At 45.5% G+C, this 27,193-nt stretch overlaps 1 protein-coding gene across 5 annotated transcripts in view; it reads left to right on the top strand.

Moving 5' to 3' along the window:
• The window catches only part of LOC129818383 (homeobox protein cut-like 1), a 240,202-nt gene that overhangs the window by 102,184 nt on the left and 110,825 nt on the right, over nucleotides 1-27,193 (top strand). For all 5 annotated transcript variants that reach the window (XM_055874238.1, XM_055874220.1, XM_055874230.1 and 2 more), the window contains exon 3: nucleotides 26,895-26,942. In XM_055874238.1, coding sequence (XP_055730213.1) covers nucleotides 26,895-26,942 — 48 coding nt within the window. The remainder of the gene's footprint in view (nucleotides 1-26,894; nucleotides 26,943-27,193) is intronic.

A 27,193-nucleotide genomic window follows, 5' to 3' on the forward strand; every position in this document is an offset into this window, starting at 1 on the left:
ATCCCTGTTAGTGAGGATTTCTCCTTTGCCAAGATAATCCATCCACCTGACAGGTGTGGCATATCAAGAAGCTGATTAAACGTCATGGTCATTACACTGGTGCACCTTGTGTTGGGGACAAAAGGCCACTCTAAAATATGCACAACACAATGCCACAGATGTCTCAAGTTTTGAGGGAACGTGCAATTGGCATGCTGACTGCGGGAATGTCCATGTTCATTTCTCTACCATAAGCCGCTGCCAACGTCGTTTTAGAGAATTTGGCAGTACGTCCAACCGGCCTCACAACCCCAGACCATGTGTATGGCGTCGTGTGGGTGAGTGCATTGCTAATGGCAATGTTGTGAACAGAGTGCCCCATGGTGGGGTTATGGTATGGGCAGGCATAAGCTATAGGGCTTAATGAACTTATTACAATTGACTAATTTCCTCATGTCGGCCAATTGTGGAGGGAGAAAGAGAGAGAGAGCGCGAGACAGTAGCCAATTCGACTCACACAAGTTAGACAAACTAGGTTAGCTATCATCTCATCTGATAGTGTCTGTCTTCACTGTATCACATTGATGAAAAGAAGCTAGCTAGCTACACTAACCAGGTAAGTTAGTTAAATTGGGTGTACACTTGGGCTGTCCTCGACCCCCAAAGAATCCTGGTCTACGGAAAGTCGTTTGTTCTTTCGACCAATCGTTTGACGTGTATTTTTCCATATAGACCATCACAAAGCCCTCAAATAAATCATTCGCTCTACTATTATTCTGACATTTCACATTCTTAAAATAAAGTGGTGATCCTAATTGACCTAAAACAGGGAATTTGTACTAGGATTAAATGTCAGGATTTGTGAAAAACTGAGTTTGCATGTATTTGGCTAGGTGTATGTAACTTCTAACTTTGACTGTATATATATATATATATGATAGGCTTTAGAAGATTATTGCCTCTGCGTTTTCATGGTTGGATTTTGCCTATAAGCTACTTTAAAGACATGCCTCATAATATGAAAAACAACATTCAGGTTTCAAACAATTATGTATGTTTTGAAAATGCACACTGCCTCCAACTCACATTGTAAAGTTGTGGGTGACGCACTGATAGCCTGTTGCCTGCAATTGAATGGTGAATGCGAGGCACGCTTAAATTACCAGTTGAGGAATATAAATAGTTTTAATCGCGCACCAAAACTGTTTTTAACAGATGATTGCATTTAAAATTGTTGAACAATGAATGGGCTTAAAGAAGCACGTTTTACTCCAGCAGCAACCAGCTGAGGAGCTGCAGGAGAAATCCAGGTCGAAATAGGCTTTGCGCGTGTGAGATAGTCATTACGTATCTTATTTATCCAACAGAACTAACGAGAATTCACACAGGCCAATTTAATTAAAAGAAATTATGAAAATGAACCTATAGATCAATAAGCGTAAGCAAATGCAGGCAATTAACCGGCTAACGGAAACCCTGGTGTGTGTGGTGGTGTGGGGGGGGGGGTTGCCAGCACTGCCCGGCCTGGCCAAGCCTCCTCCATTTCTCATTACTGTGCTGATGAGTCAGTGTCTGTGAATGCAACCATCCGTAGAGGCGAAGAGTGACGTTAATGTGTTTACTCTGTTTGTTCTGCGCCTTTACAGGGCGCCGCCGTGACCCTCTAATGGAGTCCAGGGCTCCAGTCCCGGTCTTGGCCCCTTCCCACTTATTAAGTCTCTCTCACAGCGGTGACATTGGGGTGAATGGAGTCTCTCCTATCTCTCTCTCGCTCTCTCTCTCTCTCTCTCTGTCTCTCTCTCTCTCTCTCTCTCTCTGTCTCTCTCTGTCTCTCTCTCTCTCTCGCTCTCTCTCTCTCTCTCTCTCTCTCACTGGCTCATCTATTAGGCAGGTCTCAAGGTGCAGCAACGCTCCAGAGTTACTGGTAAACTTGGGTAGAGAGGGAGGAGTGGGGGATTGAAACACACACACTCTCTTTCTCTCCAAAGACACACACAAGGTCAGACCCCTATGCCAAGAATAAGCCCTGGCTGCCCCCCCCCCCCCCCCCCCCCCCCCCCCCCGACCTTAAGAGTGCATAAATGTAACCTTGGTTAAAAGGGCTTGGCAACAAATTGGCTAATTTCTGGTTTCCCAGGGACTCATATGAAGCCCTCTGTAAGTCAAACCCCCCCAAAGACGTGAGTCAGGAGCTCTCTGAGGTGAAGGTGAAAGATTTACTGAAAAGTTTTCCACTAGCAATGGGCCTTTTTATGGCTTTGATGGTTTGAAAATACCAGTAGCGAACCGCCAATTTGTCCTATTGGTCTTAAAATCTATTTTTTTGCCTCTAGTTACCATGGAGGGAAAAGTTATTGCTTGACTATTACTTCACTATTTACCGACTGAAGCGATATAGACTTTCTTACCAAGCAGATTACTTTCACAGCCAATGTCTACCAGGGAGTCTTTTTTCCTCGGTTAACGTTTGACATTCATGCATATAATTGCCCCCAGAGAGGCCTGCCAAGAAAAATAAAAACATTGATTGAAAAATTTGTGCTCTGCTGCTGACGTTGGAGGAGGCTTATTCCAATAACTGGATAGGACTTTGGGCGATTTTGGTTTCCGTTGCCCAACAACTGCCATTGTCAATTAAACATTAAGCGGGTTGCGTGTGTGTTTCCCTCCCCTCTGTACCCACCGGTTGCTAGGACCCAGGCGACAGTGAAGAAGCCGTCTGTCGTGCTGCCTGCCGGCAATGCCCCAGTGCTTGTTACTGATTTTGAAATTATGAATAGCTAATGGATCAAATTGATGTTATATTTTGAGCGCTGGCTGTAATTTGCCCTCTGAGAATGACGATACGGAGAAACAGATGGTTTTTCCGCGGTAACAAATTGCAGTGTATATATAGTCTTGGCATTGGGCTGACTTCACCTTCACTGGTGGTTGGGGATCCTGCAGCGAGCCGGGGCCCTGCTGCTCGCTCGCTTGTGTGTGTTTGTGTGTGTGTGTGTGTGTGGATGGTTTGTGCTGGCAGATAGAGGCGCACTGTTCACCCTGTTGAGGAAGTAGGGATTTCCAATCGAATCAGGGTGTCTCTTATCTGGTATGGGCATTTGGTGCCCCCCTCATTTGGACGCCTCTCTGGTGACAATCCCCTGATGGCTCTGGAGGGGGGCCCGGGTGACAAATGAGGACTGTTATTGTGCTGTGGTTACGTTAGCTGTGTGTATTGTGTGTCATCAGGTTACACTCTTTCTGCTAATTATACATTCCCCCGCTAGCTGTCTCCCTGCCGTACATACAGTACAGTATAAACCCTAGAAGGCCTCCTCTCCCAGAGTAGGCGTTCAGCCCACAGAAAGATGGCCTGTCTCACCATTTCTGTTATGCCATTCCTCAGGGCAAACACCTCACTCTCTGAGGTGTAACCCTGTCTTTTTTTGGTCCATCTCTCTTGCTCTTTCGTTGTGTGTGCGTGTGTGTGTGTCATGTCAGTATGAGTATGTGCGTTCTCCCTCTACGGTCATAGCACTCTCCGTCCTTAAATATTTCAGAGGTGGTCCATGTTAGTTTCTCTGTAAATGTTTCTCCCTGACATTTCCATCCCTTCTAGCCCCCCCCCCCCAAATCCTCTTTTCAGTGTCTGCTTGGAAGGGAACATTTACTCAGCACGTCCCGAAGAGTTCCTCCTCCTCTCGATGTATCCACTCTTTCTCTCTTCCGGTCGTTTTCTACCAGCACAGTAGAATGACTATCCTCAGTGTGAGGACTATGGGCTGTTATTTATTCATCAGGTAATGGCCGTCTGAGCTCCTGCCTAACAGAATTACAGGGCAGCCGAAGATCATCACGCAAAATTAAATAGTGTTTGAAGGTTTTACGAGGACTGGGGCTTGTTTCCACTGGGTAACCTTTTGAAGTGACTGCTAACAATTATGCAGCCACCCCCAACCCCCCCCCCCCCCCCCCCCCCCCCTCATTGTGAAGACCCCCCTCTCTCCGAGCTCAGTATGTTATAGTTGGTACCTCACACAGATCGTTGCCACATGTTCCCCTGTCTGACACTTGGTCCTTCTAACGCTCCAGCTGTTGGTAAATAGTGTGTGTGTGGTGTGTGTGTGTGTCAAAGAAAGCAACTAAACATTACAGCCTGATCTGTTAATGACATTGGGATGTTTCGGCACTTCAGTCAGCCTGTAATCTCTGCATTACCAGCTGCTGCCTAGAACAGGGGAAGGAGAAAGATGGGAGGAAAGAGGCAGAGGTTTACAGAGGAATAGAGTGGGGAAGAGGCTAAAAGTGCGCTGCATGGTGCAGAGGTGGCCCTTGATGTAGCAAGGTGCCGACTGCATTGACACACACATACACTGCCCAGCAGCAGAGGGGCATGCATTTCTCCTCCTCTTCCCCTCATTTTGATCTGCATGGCTGCATCACAGGTTTTTCTTCTGAAGCTATGGCTAAAAATAGGTCCTCAAAAGCAGACTGCCAAGCAGACCTGCTCATCAGAACTAATTGCAACAGAAAATATCCCTTCCCCCGTTTTTCCCCTCTTGCCATCCTTCGCGTTTGTTTACTCTGTATAGAATGTCCTATTTTCATTCTCTGCAGACCAAACAAATGGTCAGACCTATATTTTCCTCCTCTCGTCTTTAAGATCAGGCATTTTTCTGCCATTGAAATCCTTGAGCGGGCTACCTAAGCGTCTATTCGTAATAATAATCCGGGATGGAATAACGCATTCCGTGTAAATTTAAAGTGGCGCTGAAAAGCTCAACCGACAACGTTGTTTTACATGTCGATGTAAGGTAACCTTGCTGAACGTGATGTTATGAAAATGCTTTCATAACAATCTGAGAGAGATGTGGCCGCAACCATATTGAAATAACGAAGGTAGAGCATCCGCGCTAGTGGTGCGCGGATCAGGTGTTTGTTTGTCTGCACCCGCCTGCAATTGCTAATAAACCCACCCATCTGCAACCACCCGACTATATTTGATAAAGTGAAAATCTGAGGCTCGCACCCGACCCGCTAATATAGAAAATGCGCTGTAAACTACAATCAGAGACGCCAGAGCGATTTTTTTGTGGGCCTGATTTAGATATGTTTCTGCTTATAATGCTCAACATTTTGGTAGGCTATATGTTAGTCAACTTGTCTATAATTAGATAGATGCAGCTTCTCCTCTGTCAATATATGTTTCCCAAGAAGACTAAATGAACCGTTGCTCACCAGAATGTCGTAAATCGATGGAATGAATGCTTTAATCTATTTGACATCGGTAAACATTTCTCTGTTACCTCTGGTTCTTTCGCAGAATTATAGGGATGGGTAAAAATGCAATAAATATTTTTAAAAAGTAAAGATTTTCTGTGCACAATTTCCAAATGACATCGGTTTGACCGGTTGTAAGGAAATAGATTGCTGTGAAAACGACTCAACACGTCTCTGATAAGATTTCAGTTCGGTTTGGATGCATATTTCATGTGGTTGAAATGCAATCCGCTTTTATGATGCTGATAAAGACAGTACCTCCACAGATGGTATTGAACTGCACATTTGCATTCTCCCAAAATGCTGAAAGAAATAAATCATATTTCTCCACTCCTGTACCTTATCCCAAGTCCACATTTTGACTACATTGTGTGTATAATTTTTCTGCAAGAAATGCTTAATTCTGCAGGAGTTAATATTTAGGCTATGTGAGAGGTTGTAGACTTAAAGTCAGTGTCCATATATATGTTTCCATTTAACCATCTGAACAGTAGGCTACAGTTCCGTTGACGTGCTATAGGCCTATTTGAAGTTCCCGTCTTGTGGCTGTCGAATTTGTATAGCGCCTCACAATCATCACACAACATAACACTGCTATCATCCTCTTTTACCACTTCACCAAACGTTTCCCAAACATTACTTTTCTTGTCCCTCCCTTGTCATTATTTTCAACTCTCCATTTCGTAGCTTTTCTCTTATTGAATTAAACTCCGACATTGTCCTTTTTGCCTCCGTGGATCAACGTTTTAAATTTTTCTGCACGTTCCCAAAAACATTTGGCAATTGGCGTGTAGGCTATTTGGCACGCTTATGCCCTAAAGCTTAGGTTTACGCATTATGCCAGATGGCTTAAAATATTGAAAGGAAAACCTCCAGTGTAGCCTATAGATAGAAATTGGACAAAAGTGATACATTTTTAAGGTATTGTTTTCGCTTTATTTTCACATAGGCAGGGGCATCGAATCTACATTTACCCGACTTTAGTAAGCTAAATGCAAGACGTCCACAGTAACAAAGCATATATGTTATTATATTGTCATAACAAAGCAGGTAGCTCATATCGAATAAGTGTTCATTCAGCGAGTAAGGTTTAGCTGTCTTAAGCATTCTAATAGTTGACATGGGCATCGGATTGTAGTGTTAGCAGAAGTTAGCCAGCAAGCTAGCTAACAGCAACTAAGGTTAGTAAGCTAATAACTGCATCGTTACTTTTCACTTGCTGGGCTAGAAACTGCTCAATAGAAAAACAAGTATTCAGTCAATAAGCTAGACAGTCAGGGAGAATAGAACATGTTTTGTAATTATGTTTGACAAAAATAACACACTATTAGCTATGGCAAAATGCATAGAATTGCAGAAAATGTGTTTTAAAGTGCAACATTTTCTCTCAGCTCCTTGGTTAATATGTAGATTCGCAGGAAATTTGATTGTAAACTGTAAAAAAAAATTCTCAGTTGCATTCCAATGTGTGGAATTGCAGGAAATTTGCTTTAAAACTGTAAAAATATATCTCGGCTCCAAGGAGAATTGAAAGATATCCCCATCAAAATCCGTCTAAGCTACAGATTTTTTTGTTGCATGGCCTGCGTCTCAATCCACCACACCCGCCAATATTGGCCTTCCACATCTGCGGTGGAAGGTGGCAGAGCTACAGCGATGTTTGTCAGACCAGGAGTCATCCCGAAAATCTGTCTTTTCACGAATACATCTGTAGCATCTGAAGTCTGTACCGCCGATCTGTAAACTTCTGTCTGTAGCATCCAAACAGTTTGGGCTACACACTAATATGACCCCACAATCGAAAGGTGAGCTTCTTGTTTTGTTCTAGGACGCCCACAAGCCTCACAAGACTCGTCTGAAGGTAGCCCGGTACCAGTTTAAAAAATGAATCGAAGTAAAGTGCCTTCCAGAAAGTATTCACACTCTTTTAACTTTTTCCACATTTGGTTGTGTTATAGCCTGAATTAAAAATGTATTCAATTGAGATTGTCACTGTCATACACACAATACCCAATAATGTCAAAGTGGAATTATGTTTTTAGATTTAATTTTTTTTATAATAATAAAAAATTAAACGCTGAAATGTCTTGAGTCAATAATGATTAAGCCACTTTGTTATGGTAAGCCTACATAAGTTCAGGAGTAAAAATGTGCTTAATAAGCCACATAATGAATTGCATGGACTCACTCTGTGTGCAATAATAGTGTTTAACATGATTTTAAAAATAAAAAATACTAATCTCTGTACCATACACAATTATCTGTAAGGTCAGTCGAGCAGTGAATTTCAAACACCGATTCAACCACAAAGAATGCCTCGCAAAGAAGGGCACCTATTTGTAGATGGGTAAAAATAAAAATGAACATAGGTGGGATGGGCTGAAGTAAACTGAGGGTTGGGATGTGGGAGTGGACGGTTGAAGATAAAAGTCAAAAATAAAGTCAAAATATACAATCAAAAAAGTACGTTTGAATGACACTGAGGGGGGTCGCTGTTACATCCAATGCCTGTTTGCCTGAGGCTGAATCTGCACAGGTGCTTGTACGCGAGTACACATGCATGCATACACACATACACTCTCACTCAAGCCCACATACACACATGTAAATAGTGCCACACATGCGCTCAAACGTATACAGTCGGCCTTGCTATTTACATTTTTGTTGTCCTTGATGTCTTTTGTTTTTGCAATGCTGTTTTTGTTTTTTCTCTTTTGTTCATTTTGTTGGTTGTTGGCGCATTGTTTTTTTTCAGAGGGAGGACTGTGGGGGGAAGTCTCGGATGGTTGAGGGCCAACTCTCGGGGAACTGTGGGGGGATGTTTGGTGGCCTGGTGGTTGGGAGCTTGGGCCGGTGGCCGACAGGTTGCTGGTTCGGGTCCCAGATTTGACTTGTTGGAGATCTGTCGACGTGCCCTTGGGCGGGGTGCCCGACCCTGGTTGCTCCTGTGAGTCTCTCTGGATGGGAGTGTCTGCTAGATGACTGAATGTAATGTAAATGTTGAGCGGCTTCACTGCAGGTAGATTGTTTTTTAAAATTTAATATTAAAAAACACAAACAAACACAGACATTTGAATATCCCTTTGAGCATGGGAAAGTTATTAATTACACTTTGTATACACCCAGTTCCTAACTCAGTTGCCGGACAGGAAGGAAACAGTTCAGGGATGGTGACTTTAAAACAGAGTTTAATGGTTGTGATAGAAAACTGAAGATGGATCAACAACATTGTACTTACACCACAATACAAACCTAAATGACAGAGTGAAAAGAAGGAAGGCTGTACAGAATAAAATTATTCCAAAACATTTGTGCAACAAAGCACTAAAGTAAGACTGCAAAAAATGTGGCAAAGGAATTCACTTTATGTCCTGAATACAAAGTGTTATGTTTCGGGAAAATCCAGCACATCAATGCGTATCACTCTTCATATTTTCAAGCATGGTGGTGGCTGCATCATGTTATGGGTATGCTTGTCATCGGCAAGGACAAGGTAGTTTTTTAGGATGAAAAGAAACTGAATAGAGCTAAGCAGAGGCAAAATCCTAGACAAACTGCTTGTCTGTTTTCTATCAGAAATTAAATTTTCTTTCAGCAAGCCAATCTTAAACACAAGGCCAAATATACACAGGAGTTGCTTATCAAGATGACATTGAATGTTCCTGAGTGTTTTGGACTAACCGTTCCTGAATGTTCCAACTAACCGGTCGCCCCGCACATTGACTCTGTACCGGTACCCCCTGCATATAGTCTCTCTATTGTTATTTTACTGCTGCTCTTTAACTACTTGTTACTTTTATTTCTTATTTGTAATTTTTAAACTGATTGTTGGTTAGGGGCTTGTAAGTAATCATTTCACTGTAAGGTTGTATTCACCTGTTGTATTCGGCGCATGTGACTAATACAATTTGATTTGAGTGGCCTAGTTACAGTTTTGACTTAAATCGTCTTGAAAATCTATGGCAAGACTTGAAAATGGCTGTCTAGCAATGATCAGCAACCACCTTGATTGACTTTGAATAATAAGTAAAGGAATACTGTGCAAATATTGTGCAATCCAGGTGTGCAAAGCTCTTGGAGACTTAACTAGAAAGACACACAGCTGTAATCGCTGCCAAAGATGATTGTAACGTATTGACTCAGGGGTGTGAATACTTATGTAAAATATATATTTCTGTGTTGTTTGTAGATGGGTGAGAATATATATTTTGAATTCAGGCTGTAACACAACAAAATGTGGAATATGTCAAGGGGTATGAATACTTTCTGAAGGCGCTGTTAAATATGGGTAAATAAAAATAATTTCCTGAGCTTTCTTATATCTCTCAGATATGTTTTGCCATGTATGGATATGTTATTGAATGTGTTTCTATGGGCTAATAGCAGTAAGGCCAAATTCAATGTTTCATCAAATAATTGTTTTATATACATTTTAAAATAATTACTGGGGCCCTACAATTCAAAATCAAATAGCTAAATGATCCTTGGTTCGACCATCTTAAAACAATTCCATATGTTAGCTTCGTAGAAACCCAACCCAGCCCCTTAGAATTGCAGGGGGTTTAAAATGTCTCTACACTGCCAAGATGGGGGCATCTAAATTCTTAATAATTCTGCCGCGACGACGGGCCAACCCTGCCATTCAAAAATCTTGGACAGCTTTTGTTTGTGGTGCGGCGTGGGGGCAGAGGATGGGTGTCTCTTCATTGGGAGCGGTGGTGATTGATCGTATTGTCTGGGGTGTTGAGGACGGTGGATGGTGGCCCAGCCCAGCATAGCATCTGTGGGGAGAAGATGCTGTCCATGAGGCTGGCTGGTTGACAGGCTGGCTGGCCAGCTCTGGGGACCAACGGGGCAGCCCGACACTACAGCCCTTTGTGTGGGGGACTATGGGAGAGTCGTGACCTCATTCCTAGACAAGCGTCTGGGGCAAGAGAGGGCAGCAGGGGGCTGGATGGGGGTGGAGAGGGGTGTCTGTGTCTCTGGCCGGCTCTCACATACCTCCCCCTGCCTCACCCAGTCCACTTGACCCTGAGACTACCCCATCCCCTCAACCCCCCTGTTCGTTAGGTATCAATTTACAACCACAATAGTGAGGTGGATTATTCATTAATCTATCAATGTTTCTCTCATTTTGGTCTCACATGTTGTTGAAAACACAGATATAGCCAAGGTTGGTCATTTTCTGTGACAAAGTTAGGGGCGGTATACTTTAAATGTCTGGCGTTTCCCACATCAGGCTCTATCCCCCGGTCTGACATAATGGTTGTTGGCCTTTGGCAGAAGTGCAATGAGGGGAGGTCAAAGTACCTTTAATTGTGAGTGGATCTGGCCACCTCCAGATGCGGCACGGTGGATGGTGTTTGCAGAGCAGTGGAGGGGGGGGGGGGGCTGTCTGTTGTGAGGGAGGGGTCTGCCTATTGATAATAAAACGGATTGAGTCTGTGTCTGGGGGTCTCCAGAGACATAGTGAGATGTGTTGTCAGGGTGTCTGTATGTCTGTGGCCGGCTGTGAGGATAATGCATTGTGTATGCCAGTTAGGTGTTTGAAGTTCATTGTATTATATTTGAGCAGTGAGCGTCTGGTATTGGGGTAGGGGTGTTTGTGAAGTGTCTAGTATCAGAATAGTGTTTGTATAGCCTCTGCCAATGTTTGTAAAATAGCTCTGTCTTCTGGTATTGTGTAGACTGTCTGTCTAACCCCAACTCATAAATTGTCTGATATTCTGTTCAATCGGTATTTGTGAAACAACATGTAAAGGACTTGGTATTGGGATTGGGGTTTGTAGAATAGGCCTAGTCTACTCTGTGAATTGTCTGCTACTTGAGAATGCATTAGTAAAATAACCCATAAAGTGTCTGACATCCAAGGTTGTGTGTGTGTAAAACGTCTGGTGGCATTGAGTCACCATTTTGTAAAACAACTTCTAAAGTGTCTGCTATCAGGGGGGGGTCGTTGACAGGGACGAGCTCTGTAATTGGCGCTCTCCCAGAAGTGTCGAGGTTCTATTTCCTGTAGCGGCGGAGGGCGGGCGGCGTTTCTCTTATCATTGGAGTCTCCTCTCATTCATCACTGCTTCCTGCTCTGCTCTCTCTTTGTCCTGCCGAGGTGTAGCAGGTGTAGCCTAGCTGTGTGGCACCCAGCCTGGCCTGCCCGGCCCCCTGGAATAAGAAGCAGGCTAATGTCTTCTGACTTTGTCAGATGGGCTCGGCAAACCCAATCAGCAAGGGAAGACAAGCAGGGGTCAGGCCTTCCCCCTCAACGACGGAGGTGGAGAATTAACCCACTACCTAGGCCTATCTATTCCTTCCCTACTGGTTCCTTCAGAAAGATAGAGAGAACCAGTGGTGTTTTTAGCCTGTTATATGGAGGGATGCAATGGCGTAGAGACACATTACTGCAGGAACAGAAGGCATAACCCTACCTCTGATCTTCTCCTGTTAACACACTCCTGTTCTCCTGGGGTTCTGTTCAATGTGAAAGGGACTATTATGCTCTCCGGTTACATGAGCGAATATGTCTGAGATCATAGAATTTGTCACGATCAGAAGTTGAAAAGGAATAGGAGAGCCTCACGCTCTAGGAGCTCAGAGGCAATAATTCTATAACCAGTGTTTCGACAGACAATCTGTCTTCATCAGAGTATAGTGACAAACACTGCGGGTCACTAATTTATATACTTTGAAAAGACACACACAGGTGTCTGTAGTCATGGCTGTGTGTGGCTTGATGTCATTGGTTGATTTACAGATATAAATAGAACATTTAAAAAATACCTTGGTGTATGAAATGTATACAGTTAATGTATACATGTATACGCCTCACAAGTCCTCAACTGGCAGCTTCATTAAATAGTACCAGCAAAACACCAGTCTCAGCGTCAACAGTGAAGAGGTGACTCTGGGATGCTGGCCTTCTAGGCAGAGTTCCTCTGTCCAGTGTCTGTGTTCTTTTGCCCATCTTAATCATTTATTTTTTATTGGCCAGTCTGAGATATGCCTTTTTCTTTGAAACTCTGCCTAGAAGGCCAGCATCCCGGAGTCGCCGCTTCACTGTTGACGTTGAGACTGGTGTTTTGCGGGTACTATTTAATGAAGCTCAGTTGTGCACCGGGGCCTCCCATTCCTCTTTCTATTCTGGTTAGTGCCCGTTTGCGCTGTTCTGTGAAGGGAGTAGTACACAGCGTTGTACCAGATCTTCAGTTTCTTGGCAATTTCTCTCATGAAATAGCCTTTATTTCTCAGAACAAGAATAGACTGACGAGTTTCAGAAGAAAGTGCTTTGTTTCTAGCCAGTTTGAGCCTGTAATCGAACCCACAAATGCTGATGCTCCAGATAATCAACTAGCCTAAAGAAGGCCAGTTTTATTGCTTCTTTAATTAGCACAACAGTTTTCAGCTGTGCTAACATAATTGCAAAAGGGTTTTCTAATGATCAATTAGTCTTTTAAGATGATAAACTTTGATTAGCTAACACAACGTGCCATTGGAACACAAGATTGATGGTTGCTGATAATGGGCCAATGTACGCCTTTGTTGATATTCCATTAAAAACCAGCTGTTTCCAACTACAATAGTCATTTACAATGTATACACTGTATTTCTGATCAATTTGATGTTATTTTAATGAACAACAAAATGTGATTTTCTTTAAAAAACAAGGATATTTCTAAGTGACCCCAAACGTGTGTGTGTGTGTGTGTGTGTGTGTGTGTGTGTGTGTGTGTGTGTGTGTGTGTGTGTGTACAGTTGAAGTCGGAAGTTTACATATGTAACAGTATAGCTTCCGTCCCTCTCCTCGCCCCGAACCAGGGACACTCTGCACACATCGACAACAGCCACCCTCGAAGCATCGTTACCCATTGCTCCACAAAAGCCACGGCCCTTGCAGAGCAAGGGGAACAACTATTTCAAGGTCTCAGGGCGAGTGACATCATTGATTGAAACGCAATTAGCACGCACCCCGCTAACTAGCTAGCCATTTCACATCGGTTACACTCACCCCCTTTTGACCTCCTCCTTTTACGCAGCAACCAGTGATCCGGGTCAACAGCATCCATGTTAACAGTATAGCTTCCGTCCCTCTCCTCGCCCCTACCTAGGCTCGAACCAGGGACCCTCTGCACACATAGACAACAGCCACCCTCGAAGCATCGTTACCCATCGCTCCACAAAAGCCGCGGCCCTTGCAGATCAAGGGGAACAACTACTTCAAGGTCTCAGAGCGAGTGACGTCACCAATTGAAACGCTATTAGCGCACACCCCGCTAACTAGCTAGCTATTTCACATTGGTTACACATACACCTTAGAAGTCAAAGTCAAGGTATTGGAGTGGCCATCACCAAGCCCTGACCTCAATCCTATAGAAAATGTGTGGGCAGAACTGAAATAGCGTGTGCGAGCAAGGAGGCCTACAAACCTGACTCAGTTACACCAACTCTGTCAGGAGGAATGGGCCAAAATTCACCCAACTTATTGTAGGAAGCTTGTGGAAGGCTATCTGAAACGTTTGACCCAAGTTAAACAATTTAAAGGCAATGCTACCAAATACTAATTGAGTGTATGTAAACTTCTGACCAACTGTGAATGTGATGAAAGAAATCAAATCTGAAATAAATAATTCTCTCTACTATTATTCTGACATTTCACATTCTTAAAATAAAGTGGTGATCCTAACTGACATAAAACAGGGAACCGGTACGAGGATTAAATGTCAGGAATTGTGAAAAACTGAGTTTAAATGTATTTGGCTAAGGTGTTTGTAAACTTCCGACTTCAACTGTACATACATACATACACACATACATACATACTCACTCACTCACTCCCTGGTGACTGCTGCTGTCACACTCACACGGTTCAGCAGACACACACTGCAGGCACCGACACGGGAAGCTCAGTCGCTCTGCTTCAGGACACCAGTTTCCTCACCCTCCGCCACACATCCTACAAAAAGATCACCTCAGCCAGTGCAAGGTGATCATCAAAGAGAGTACAAGAGTGGAAGAAAATGAAAGAGACAGTGGTGAGGAAATTAGAAACAGAGGGAGTGGAAAAGGAAGGGGATCAAATTTTATTAATCACATGCTTCGTCAACAACATGTGTAGACTAACAGTGAAATGCTTTCTCGCGGGCCCTTCCAAACAACACAGAGAGAGAAAACAGCGAAATAATATAAAAGTAATAACATGTAATAATACAAATAATAATAAATGCACTGAGTAACAATAACTTGACTATATACACGGGATACCAGTACTGAGCTCATGTACATCGGCACGAGGTAATTGAGGTAGATATGAACATATAACTAAGACTAAAGTGACTAGGCAACAGGATAGATATTAAACAGTAGCAGCAGCGTATGTGATGAGTCAAAAAAGCTTATGCAAAAAGGGTCAATGCTTTTGGTTAATTATTGAACTAACTATTTAGCAGTCTTATGGCTTGTAAGTGGAAGCTATTCAGGGTCCTGTTAGTTCCAGACTTGATGCACAAGTACCGCTTGCCGTGCGGTAAGAGGGAGAACAGTCTACGACTTGGGTGGCTGGACTGATTATGTTTAGGACCTTCCTCTGACACCGCCTGGTATGGTCCTGGATAGCAAGAAGCTTGGCCCCAGTGATGTAGTGGGCCGTGCGCACTACCCTCTGTAGCACCTTACAGTCGGATGCCAAGCAGTTGCCGTACCAAGCGGATGCAGCCAGTCAAGATGCTCTCAATGGTGCACCTGTATAACTTTTTGAGGATCTGAGGGCCCATGTCAAAAGCCTCCTGAGGGGGAAAGGATCTTCACGACTGTGTTGGGGTGTGTGGACCATGATAGATCCTTAGTGATGTGGACACGAGGTCTCTGACCTCTTCCCTATAAAGGCTGTCTTATCGTCGTCAATGATCAAGTCTACCAACTTCGTGTCGTCAGCAAACTTAATGATGTTGTTGGAGTCGTGCGCAATGGTGAGGAGGGTAGGGGAGAGAGAGAGAGAGAGAGCCAGGACCACACTGGTACGAATAGAGAGCAGGGAGCGCCAGACGCCGCCTGAGGAGAAAGCCTCATCAGTCATGAATTATTCACTCCATAATTTCTCTGGAACCAACCAACACAACCCTCCTCCATTCATAGCCCTGCATTAAATATGCTGTATGTGTGTGTGTGGTGGGTGGGGGGGGGTGCTGGCCATTGACGGAAGTGGGAGATTGTTTTAGCTGAGATCTGAGGAAAGAGGCATGTAAAGGATGTTTCGTCCAACTCTTTCACTGTGTACTTATTCATATTCCCCCTTTTCCATTTCCTCTTCAGTCTATCTGAATCTCTCTTTCACTCGCTCGCTCGCTCTCCCTCCCTCACTCTTTCATTCGCTGTCTCATCCTCTTGTCTTTCCTCTTCTTGCCCTCTGTCATGTCAGGGCCGGCGAGACCCTCTCGTGGGCACTGATGTGCAGGGCATTGGCTGAGTCATCAGCCCCCTTGCCCCTGACCGCTGACTCGTCTGCCCCCTGAAGCCAGCCTGTAGCCCAGACACGGGGGTTAGCCTCAGCCAGGCCAGGCCACAGCCAGTGTGAGGCTTGGCAAGCAGCCACTTGGCTTACAGACCCAGTGGCAGAGAGTGGGGGAAGAGAGAGAACTCTTGCCATGGTGCAACAGTGATCCAGTGGCAAAAGGACGGAGTGGTGGAAAGAGGGAGGGAGAGTCCATGGTGCTAACCCCATTTTGAATCTCTCGTTGACAGATCTACGTAAACATAACTGGTACTATAGAATCTGTCGGTAAGGAATGGGATGTGTGGGATAACGAGCAGCATTAGTTCCTGGCTTTGGGTTTTTCGTCACTGTAACAGTCCTGACCTGTTTTATGTTGTTTTTTATGTGTTTATGGTCAGGGCATGTGTTTTGGGTGGGCAGTCTATGTTATCTGTTTCTATGTGGGTTTCGGTTTGCCTGGTATGGCTCTTGATTAGAGGCAGGTGGTTTGCATTTTCCTCTAATCAAGAGTCATATTTAGGTAGGGCATTATTCACTGTGTGTTTGTGGGTGATTGTCTCCTGTGATGTCTTTCGTTTTGTCGATGTATATTCACAAACGGGACTGTTTGGCTGTTCGTTTTGTTTCGATGTCGTCTGTTGCCTGTTCGTGAGTTTACGTTCCAGTTATGTAAGTTTATGTTCAGGTTTTCGTTCTACGTCGTTTTGTTATTTTGTAGTTTGAAAGTGTTTTGTTTAGTTTTCGTGTTGCCATCTGCATCATTGTAATTTTTAATAAAGATGGCATATTTCCCAGACTCCGCATTTTGGTCAGAAGATCCTTCTCTCCTCACCTCATCTGAGGATGAGGAGAGCGACAGCTCTTACAGAATCACCCACCAAAATACAGAGACCAAGCGGTATGGGAATGCTCGAGGGAGCAATAAGGATTTCTGGACTTGGGAGGAGATATTGGACGGTAGAGGACCTTGGGCTCAACCAGGGGAATATCGCCGTCCTAAGGAGGAGAAGAGGGCAGCCACAGCCCAGGAGCGCTGGTATGAGGAGGCAGCGCGACGACGCGGTTGGGAGCCCGTGAGTAAGACCCAAAAATTTCTTGGGGGGGGGCACACGAGGAGTGTGGTAAAGCCGGGTAGGATACCCGAGCCAACTCCCCGTGCTTACCGTGGAGGTAGAAGGCGTCGTACTGGTAAGACACCGTGTTATGCGGTAAAGCGCACGGTGTCCCCAGTACGCGTGCTTAGCCCAGTGCGGGCTATTCCACCTTGCCGCACTGGGAGGGCTAGGTTGGGCATCGAGCCGGGTGCCATGAAGCCGGCCCAACGTAGCTGGTCTCCAGTACGTCTCCTCGGGCCGGTGTACATGGCACCAGCCTTACAGGTGGTGTCCCCGGTTCGCCTGCATAGCCCAGTGCGGGCTATTCCACCTCGCCGCACTGGCAGGGCTACGGGGTTCATTCAACCTGGTAGGGTTGGGGAGGCTCGGTGCTCAAGAGCACGTGTCCTCCTTCACGGTCCGGTATATCCGGTGCCACCTCCATGTACCAGTCCTCCGGTGGCAGCCCCCCGTACCAGGCTGTCTCTCCGGGTTCTCTCTCCTGCTGTTTCCTCCTCTCCAGCGCAGCCGGTGCCTAGACCACGCACCAGGCTGTCTCTCCTTCTCCTCCCTACAGAGCTATCTGTCTCCCCAGCGCCATCTGAGCCATCCGTCTCCCCAGCGCCATCTGAGCCATCCGTCTCCCCAGCGCCATCTGAGCCATCCGTCTCCCCAGCGCCATCTGAGCCATCCGTCTCTCCAGCGCCATCTGAGCCATCCGTCTCCCCAGCGCCGTCTGAGCCATCCGTCTGCCATGAGCCTGCAAAGCCGCCCGTCTGCCATGAGCCTGCAAAGCCGCCCGTCTGCCATGAGCCTACAGAGCCATCCGCCAGACAGGAGCCGCTAGAGCCGTCAGCCAGACAGGAGCCGCTAGAGCCGTCAGCCAGACAGGATCTGCCAGAGCCGCCAACCAGACAGGATCTGCCAGAGCCGCCAACCAGACAGGATCTGCCAGAGCCGCCAACCAGACAGGATCTGCCAGAGCCGCCAACCAGACAGGATCTGCCAGAGCCGCCAACCAGACAGGATCTGCCAGAGCCGCCAGCGAGCCATGAGCAGCCAGAGCCGTCAGAGAGCCATGAGCAGCCAGAGCCGTCAAAGAGCCATGAGCAGCCAGAGCCGTCAAAGAGCCATGAGCAGCCAGAGCCGTCAGTGAGCCATGAGCAGCCAGAGCCGTCAGTGAGCCATGAGCAGCCAGAGCCGTCAGAGCGCCATGAGCGTCGAGAGCCGTCAGCCTGCCATGAGCGTCGAGAGCCGTCAGCCTGCCATGAGCGTCGAGAGCCGTCAGCCTGCCATGAGCGTCAAGAGCCGTCAGCCTGCCATGAGCGTAGAGAGCCGTCCAAACAGGACCTGCCAGAGTCCTTCAGCCGGGATCTGCCCCTTGTCCCGGTGTTGCCCCTTGTCCCGGTGCTGCCCCTTGTCCCGGTGCTGCCCCTTGTCCCGGTGCTGCCCCTTGTCCCGGTGCTGTCCCTTGTCCCGGTGCTGCCCCTTGTCCCGGTGCTGCCCCTTGTCCCGGTGCTGCCCCTTGTCCCAGTGATGGTCCTTATCCTGGTGCTGCCCCTTGTTCTGGTGCTGCCCCTTGTCCCGGTGCTACCCCTTGTCCCGGTGCTGCCCCTTGTCCTGGTGCTAGCTGTTTATTTAGGGGAAGGTAGTGTTAGGGTGGGCATTAGAAGGGGTAGAAAGAAGAGGGGAGTGACTATGGTGGTATGGGGACAGCGTCCTGAGCCGGAACCACCACCGTGGTCAACTGCCCACCCGGACCCTCCCCTGGACTTTGTGCTTGTGCGCCCGGCGTGCGCATCTTGAGGGGGGGGTACTGTAACAGTCCTGACCTGTTTTATGTTGTTTTTTATGTGTTTATGGTCAGGGCATGTGTTTTGGGTGGGCAGTCTATGTTATCTGTTTCTATGTGGGTTTCGGTTTGCCTGGTATGGCTCTTGATTAGAGGCAGGTGGTTTGCATTTTCCTCTAATCAAGAGTCATATTTAGGTAGGGCATTATTCACTGTGTGTTTGTGGGTGATTGTCTCCTGTGATGTCTTTCGTTTTGTCGATGTATATTCACAAACGGGACTGTTTGGCTGTTCGTTTTGTTTCGATGTCGTCTGTTGCCTGTTCGTGAGTTTACGTTCCAGTTATGTAAGTTTATGTTCAGGTTTTCGTTCTACGTCGTTTTGTTATTTTGTAGTTTGAAAGTGTTTTGTTTAGTTTTCGTGTTGCCATCTGCATCATTGTAATTTTTAATAAAGATGGCATATTTCCCAGACTCCGCATTTTGGTCAGAAGATCCTTCTCTCCTCACCTCATCTGAGGATGAGGAGAGCGACAGCTCTTACAGTCACAGGTTATTTGGAGAAATCCCGATTTCGCAGGTGTTAGCATCTTTCGAATTTCGGAAGGGGAGGGGACATTCGCCTAGTTAAATAAATAAAAAATGTGCCCTTCACTTACAAAGAAAGAGGGTTCCGGTTCCACTCATCATTCTAGCATCTCTTCTCTTAACACGTATGGATGCAGAATTTAATCGAGAAGCTGACCAGTTACGCAAGGCTTTAGTTCTGGGTTAACCGAGATTAACCCCGTGTTAGGGACGGCAAGGGGAGAAATGGAGGGAGAGTAGCTCTCCACCCTCAAGGAATAGACATGCTATTTCCCTCTTTCTCACTTCAGTTCAAATACCATTTTATGCTCTCTGTACAAAAAAAGTGCCCTCGCTTGAAACCCTAAACACAGGCAACAACAAAAAACATAAATGACGCAAATGCTGTAATATTCCTAAACCCAGGCACTTTCTCTCTCCTCTTCATGACGTAGACTAATGCTGTAGCCCAACCTCTATAGTGGAGAGCAGGGATGCGTGGAGATGAGAGCTAGTAGGCCCGAGTAGTACACCCTCCGGGTCTCCACTGTACGCTGCTTATTTCATTGAACAATGACCGCACAGGTCCAGTGCACTCAAACACAAAACGAGAGCCACTCAGTGGGTCGACTATTAAAAGAGGAGAGAGGGTTACTTAAAAGCTGAATATGAAAAGAAGCTATTGTCTATGTCCTGGACTGTCACTGGGGGAATGAAAGGCAGCCCTAGACGAAACCGTGTTCATGTGGCCGTTGTGCTTAGATTATATTTTGTTAAATGGTGGCAGACAGTGGAGGAATCCCTGAGGAAAGGTTAGGTGATGGCCGCCATGTCTGAAGTAAAGCTTGTGAACTCATTTTGGTATCAGACTCTCATCCTCTTCCCCTCTTCTCCTCCCTTACACTCCTCACCCTCTTTCTTTCCTCCTCTCTCACTCTCTCTCCCGCTGCTCCCTCCAGCTAGCTGAGACTGTTGTGTGTGTGTGTGTGTGTGTGTGTGTGTGTGTGTGTGTGTGTGTGTGGACCTGCAGGCTTTCTTCCCTGGAGTTCTGGGCTGGTTTCCAGGACGGGGAGCTCCCTGGTGGTGGAGAGAGCGAGAGAGAGGGGGGAAGCCCTGCTGTTTACTCCTCTCTCGCGCTCTCTTGCGCTCTGAAGCTATTTACCATACTACCCTGCCTGCGTACTGTATGCTGCCAACAGGTTTAACTTCCATTCCTACTTCATTCTTCTCCATATACATTGGCATACCTCACCCTACTCTCTCTTCTGGCCTGATCAAACAGCATCATCTACATGGTGTATACCATATCATTAAAAAATATATATATTTCCAGTGCCACCACCATAACAACCCTTATTAAGTGGTTGGAACGGAGAAGTAATCAAAATCTTAAAATTAATAGATTTGGTAGATAGTATTTCATTATTTTGACCCCCTTCTTCTCAGCGAATGGTGCTGGAATGTACAGAGGCTGTTTTACAGGCTCCTGACCGAACTTGATTTTTTGTGGGGTTTTTTGCACTGGTCTTAACTTTTTTGGTAAATAATGTTTCTGTCATCGTTTCCTATGACAAAAAGAGCTTTGGACTTCAGAGCCGTGATCTCTAACCTCGATTTGGATAAAGATTTCTACTTCAATGAGTTGGCGGCGCAGGACATACCGCTCACCCCGGATCTCGACCTAATCCCCGACACTCGGAAGACAAAGTGACGGCGATAATATAGAGGCCGACTTACGGGCACCCTGATGAAACAACAGCGGAAAGTAAATAAACTGCCTCTATCCTCTGTTCTATTGCGAATATACAATCGCGGGAGAACAAACTGGACGAGCTCCATTCAAGTCTATCCTATCAACGGAACCTGAAGAACTGTAATATCCTATGTTTCTCAAAACTTTTGCTGAACAAGGACATGGATAATATTCTTGCTGGTTTTTCAAAGCATCGGCAGGACAGAACAGCAGCGTCGGGTAAGCTCAAGGGGAAACAGTTTGTGCGTCATCTCTAAAATTAAGGAAGTCACGAGGTTCTGCTCGCCTGAGTTAGAATACCTCATGATAAGCCGTAGACCATGCCATTTACCAATTTACTTTTAAATCTATATTTTTCGTAGCTGTCTATTTACCATCTCAAACTGATGCTAGCCTGAAGACCGCACTCAACGAACTGTATAGGGCCATAAGCGAATAAGAACCTGCTCATCCAGAGGCGGCGCTTCTATTGGCCGGTAATTTTAATGCACGAAAACTGAAATCCATTTTACGTAATGTCACCTGTGTAACTAGAGGCGAAAAACTGTAGATCCCCTTTACTCCACACACAGAAATGCATACAGAGCTCTTCCTCACCCTCCATTTGGTAAATCTGCCAATAACTCTATCCTGATTCCTGCTTACAAGCAAAAACTCAAATAGGAAGTACCGTTGATGCGCACAATATGGAAGTGGTCCGATGAAGCGGATGCTAAGCTACAAGACTGTTTCGCTAGCACAGACTGGAATATGTACTGGGACTCATCCGATGGCATTGAGAAGTTGACCACATTAGTCATCGGCTTCATTAAAAGTGCATCAACAATGTCGTCCCCACTGTTGACCGTATGTATATAGATTACAGGCAACATCCGCACTGAGCTAAGGACAAGAGCTGCTGCTTTCAAGGAGCAGGACCCCTGGATGCTTATAAGAAATCCCGCTATGCCCGCCGAAAAACCATCAAACAGGTAACCTGTCTAAATGACAATCGCCCGTGGTACTCATCACATTTGTAGCTATGACATGCTTTGAAAGGCTGGTTATGGCTCACATCAACACCGTCCCAGACATCCAATTCGCATACCGCCCTAACAGATCCACAGATGACACAATCTCTATTGCACTCCACACTGTCCTTTCCCACTTGGACAAAAAGAACACCTACGTGAGAACGCTGTTAGTTCGCTACATCTCGGTGTTCAACACCATAGTGCCCTCAAAGCTCCTCAAAAAAGCAATGGACCCTGGGACTAAACACCTCCCTCTGCAACTGGATCCTGGACTTCCTGATGGGACACCTCCAGGCGGTGAGGGTAGGTAACAACACATCCGCCAGGCTGACCCGCAACACGGGGGCCCCTCAGGGGTGCGTGCTTAGTCCCCTCCTGTACTCTCTTTTCACCCACGACTGCGTGGCCGCGCATGACTACAACACCGTCATGAAGTTTGTCGACGACACGATGGGGGTAGGCCTGATCACCGATGACGATGAGACAGTCTATAGGGGAAGAGGTCAGAGACTGCCAGGACAACACACACTCCCTCAACGTCAGCAAGACACAAGAGCTGATCGTGGACTACAGGAAACAAAGGGCAGAGCACGCCCCCCTTCACATCAAAGGGGCTGTAGTGGAACGGGTCGAGAGCTTCAAGTTCCTTGGTCTACACATCAATAAGGATCTATCATGGTCCAAACACACCAACACAGTTGTGAAGAGTGCACGACAACTCCTCCACCCCCTCAGGAGGTTGAATAGTTTTGGCATGGGCCCAGATCCTCAAAGTTCTACAGCTGCACCGTTGAGAGCATTTTGACTACATGGCATCTGACCGCAAGGTGCTAGAGGGCAGTGCGTACGAGCCAGTACAGCACTGTGGCCGAGCTCCCTGCAATACAGGACCTATACACTAGGTGATGTCAGAGGAAGGCCCTAAAAATTGTCAAAGACTCCAGCCATCAAAGTCATAGACTGTTCTCTCTGCTACCGCACGGCAAGTGGTACCCATGCACCAAGTCAGGAACAACAGGACCCTAAACAGCTTCTACCTCCAAGCCATAAGACTGCTAAATAGTTTGTCCGGCTTGCCCTTTTTTGCACAAACTTTTTTTTACTCATCAAATACGCTGCTACTACTGTCGACTATCTGTCACTTTATTCATAGTTTATGTACATATCTACCTCAATTACCTCGTACCCCTGCACCTCATTTTGGTACCTGTAACCCTTGTATATAGCCAAGTTATCGTTACTCATCATGTATCGATTATTTTTACGACATGTTTTACTTTTCTATTATTTCTCTTTTCTTCTCTCTGCATTGTTGGGATAGGCCCGTCAGTAAGCACTTCACTGTTAGTCCACACCTGTTGTTTACGAAGCGTGTGACGAATTCCTTTTTTATTACATTTTATGAGAAAATCTAACATAGCCTATTATCTAGAAAGATAATCCAAACACCTTTTTCGCTAATGACAGCTGTTTAGCTGGTTCAACAAAGGTTAGCCATGTTTTGGCAAAAATGTATGTCAAAAAAGCTTACCAGCAGCCAGCGGCACTTTCCGCGACTGGTACTCGCGGGTGCTTTTTCAAAGCCAACGTTACATACTCCAAGTGTAATTGGCTCCAATTAATGTCATTTGCTCAATATTAGAAGTTGAGAAATAAAGATGACATTATGAAGAACATATTCACTTATTTTCTGCTGTAGGTATTTAATTCAAAATTAATTTTCTGTTTCTAGCGATATTCATAAAAACACATAGAAAAGAATAATAAATATTAATCAATTTAAATATATATTTTTGCGGACCCCTTGCAAGACCCCAGGTTTGAATACCCCTGCTGTGAATCTTGTGTCCTCAGTCAACTGCTAGCCGTTATTGGTCACTTGATCATTACCATTAAGCCTTTTTATCCATCAGTCAGAATGTGAAGATCAGCTGTCTATCAAATTCGGGACAATTGCATTTGCAGTTCTCAAGCAGATTGTCTTGGTGTGTGTGTGAGTGCGTGTGTCCCTGTCGAGATCCAGAAAGACTTGTGAGTTCTCTTGGCCAGGGCAGGAGTGTTATGTTGAAACCAGATGTTGAGCGATGTTTCCTCTTTGTCACGTGGCCCCTTACATAAATGTCATCTGTACAGTAGCCAGTGCCGATGGGCGATTAGCAGGCCCAGCTGCTCCCTCCCCGGGAGTGGGAAAAGTCCAACACGCTAGCTAACGTTAGCTTAGCGTTAGCCTAGCTCAGCAAAGCATGGCCTGTGTCAGCCGGCCCCCAGCGTCTGACAGAGTGTCTCCTCGGAGGAACAGGGGAGGGAGGGAAAGGGGGGAAAGAAGGCACACTGGTGTACACAACAGCCAGTCATAGGAGGCACACCTAAACACACCCTGCAAGTTAGGGTTGATCACATTAAAATATATGACGCAAGGTTTCAGTAATAGGTTACAGAGGTTATATTGTGTCACAGGACACACATGTGCTTTGCTAGTGTCACAGAGTACACCACTGCTGTATCCTGAGTGTGACTGAAATGTCCACTTGTGGGCCAGTCATTTAGAAGTGTGTGTGTGTGTGTGTGTGTGTGTGTGTGTGTGTGTGTGTGTGTGTGTGTGTGTGTGTGTGTGTGTGTGTGTGTGTGTGTGTGTGTGTGTGTGTGTGTGTGTGTGTGTGTGTGTGTGTGTGTGTGTGTACAGTGGTCAGTTCTGTTTTGGAGCATGCTGTGCATTCCAATAGGGAGGCCTCATGTAAGGCCTTTTTGTGCCCAGCTGAGATTTATTCAGAGACGTATTTAATTAAATTTTACTATCAAACACGCCTGCTCTGTTCAAATGGACATTGAAATTGGCCATAATCAGATATACTTTAATGGCGAGGCGTTGCAGTCGCTCCACTGTTGGTTGCCCAAGATGAGATTCATCATTGGTTGAGTAAGGTCGGAAACAACGGAGCAGTTTGTTTTGATTGGAGCGCTTCTATATTCTCTTATTTTTGTGACTTCATTTCAAATTAGTTTTATTTTCATCTACCGCAGCCTGCAGATTCGACACTCAACCCAGTTTCTCACAAGTTAAGCAGGCGCATAATGCTACAGAAATAGCCGGCTGTTGAAGTTGGCCCGTTTTTCAGGCCTAACAGTGCTTTTAGAAGTTAATTAATGAACAGAGCTCACATTTGCATGTAGCGTCGCTACTTTTCGCATGAATGGTAATTTAACCAGAAACAACTGAGTCATGCAGAATGTGTGCAGTGGGGAAAAGAGGGCACGAGGAGGAGAGAGAGGGTGTGTGTGTGTGTGTGTGTGTGTGTGTGTGTGTGTGTGTGTGTGTGTGTGTGTGTGTGTGTGTGTGTGTGTGTGTGTGTGTGTGTGTGTGTGTGTGTGTGTGTGTGTGTGTGTGTGTGTGTGTGTGTGTGTGTGTGTGTGTGTGTGTGTGTGTGTGTGTGTGTGTGTGTGTGTGAGAAAAAATGTGCTTATAAATGTATGCTGCCTGCCCTCTATGATTTTCCTTTAAATCATGGGAATTGGCCTATATGGGTAGGTCTAAATGTAAATGTTTCTTACAGAAGAAATATGAAAAGAGTATGCATAATCATGGTAACAGTTTAGAAACTATGGGAAAATGATTAGACCAAAGTTGAGGACACAACAGTTCACCTGACTGAATCCAGACATTACATTGCTCTGTTGTACCTTTTTGCCGCATTTGTTGATAACTAAATCTGAAAATTCTGTGGATACATTCAGTAACATGATAAGAATATTGCTCGGAAATGTGGGGTAGGTGCAACATATCATTTCAATGCACTTTTATGACTCAAAGGAGAGTCTTCAAATTCACTTGTTGTTTTGTTTGGAACACAGCCCTGCATCCCCGCCGTCACACAATTACTGTTGTTATTTACATAATCCAAAAACGGCCCATTATAAATAGCAATCTGGTGGTCAGGTGGCCATCATTTGAAAGCCTATTGTATTGCCGACATGACTAGCTAAGTTCTAAAATAGGATATTACAGTGTTAGGCTTTCACAATGCAATTCAGGGAAACAGATTGTCATTTTGTTACGCATAGAATTGAGTCATGGGTGCGTTCAGGTGCGTGTGCCGCGGCAAAGTTTCTTCACAATAGACCAACATTCTGGGTATGATGCCATGTCATCTTGTAACTGTATATCAAACATAGGGATCATAAACGTTGACACCGTATATGACATGAGTTTTATGATGTGGAAAGTTGAGGTGCCCAGTAGGACTCATGGCTTGCTTGTATGACATCAAGCTGTATTTATTATAGTCGTTAACGTCTCATATTTGAAAATGCATAGTCCTCTTAATTTACAGCATTTCTCTTACTCAGACAACCAAACATGTGTAAAAGTTTTTGTCCAAAATGTCTGTCAGTCCAAACCCAAACAGTGCTGTGAAACGCAGAGCCAGAGCTTGTGTTACTGTCCAATTTAGTTGTTTATCAGTCCCCAAATCTGCCATTTTCAACCCATATACGGTTACGAGTGAAAAGGTTACACAGAGCGTCCTCTCTGCTCTCATTCAAGGGTAGCCCAAGGTGATATACTCTGTTTTTTCTTCCCACCTTTTCCCAGAGAACAAGCCTACCCTCAGGGAGGGTTTTGACAAATCAGGACCCCAATTTCATATGTTTAACGTATTTCTATGCTCCGGATCTGGGAACAAAAGGTAACACTGCCTCATCTATCAGAGTTGACAGCAGGGATTTTTTTAGAATGTAGTGAAAATGGGGCCTGTCTTTTCTAAACTACACACGTGGTTTGTTTGTAAGAGGTTTCTGCTCAGTACTGTGGTGATAAAGCCAATGTCTTAGGTATTAAAGACTATGGAAACGGAGGATTTGGTCATTTTTCACTATATGGGAATGTATTGTATTTTGCTCTCCCACAAAGTAGCATTGTTATGAGACGCTAATCATTTTCCCTTTTTGTGTTGCAGGATCTGCGAAAGCTGGTAGCTCCGTTGCTCAAAGGCTTCCAAGCAGAGGTGAGTGCTATTTAAAACTCTAGATCATTTTATACCTAGTTTTTCTTTATCCATTATGGATGTGTTGGTGTGTAGCCTACAGTACAATGTGTATGTAGTGAGGGATGGTGGCCATTTTGTTTTTGCGGGGGAACAGTGGCTCCCTGACGTACCCCATAAAGGCTGACATGTACTCTCTCCGCCTGGCCAGACTGCTGCTGGCTGCCAGCTCTGCTCTCCTGCTGGAGGAGCTTTCCCTACCTCAGTGGAGC

This window comes from Salvelinus fontinalis, chromosome 2 (assembly GCF_029448725.1).
Source record: "Salvelinus fontinalis isolate EN_2023a chromosome 2, ASM2944872v1, whole genome shotgun sequence".
NCBI lineage: Eukaryota > Metazoa > Chordata > Actinopteri > Salmoniformes > Salmonidae > Salvelinus > Salvelinus fontinalis.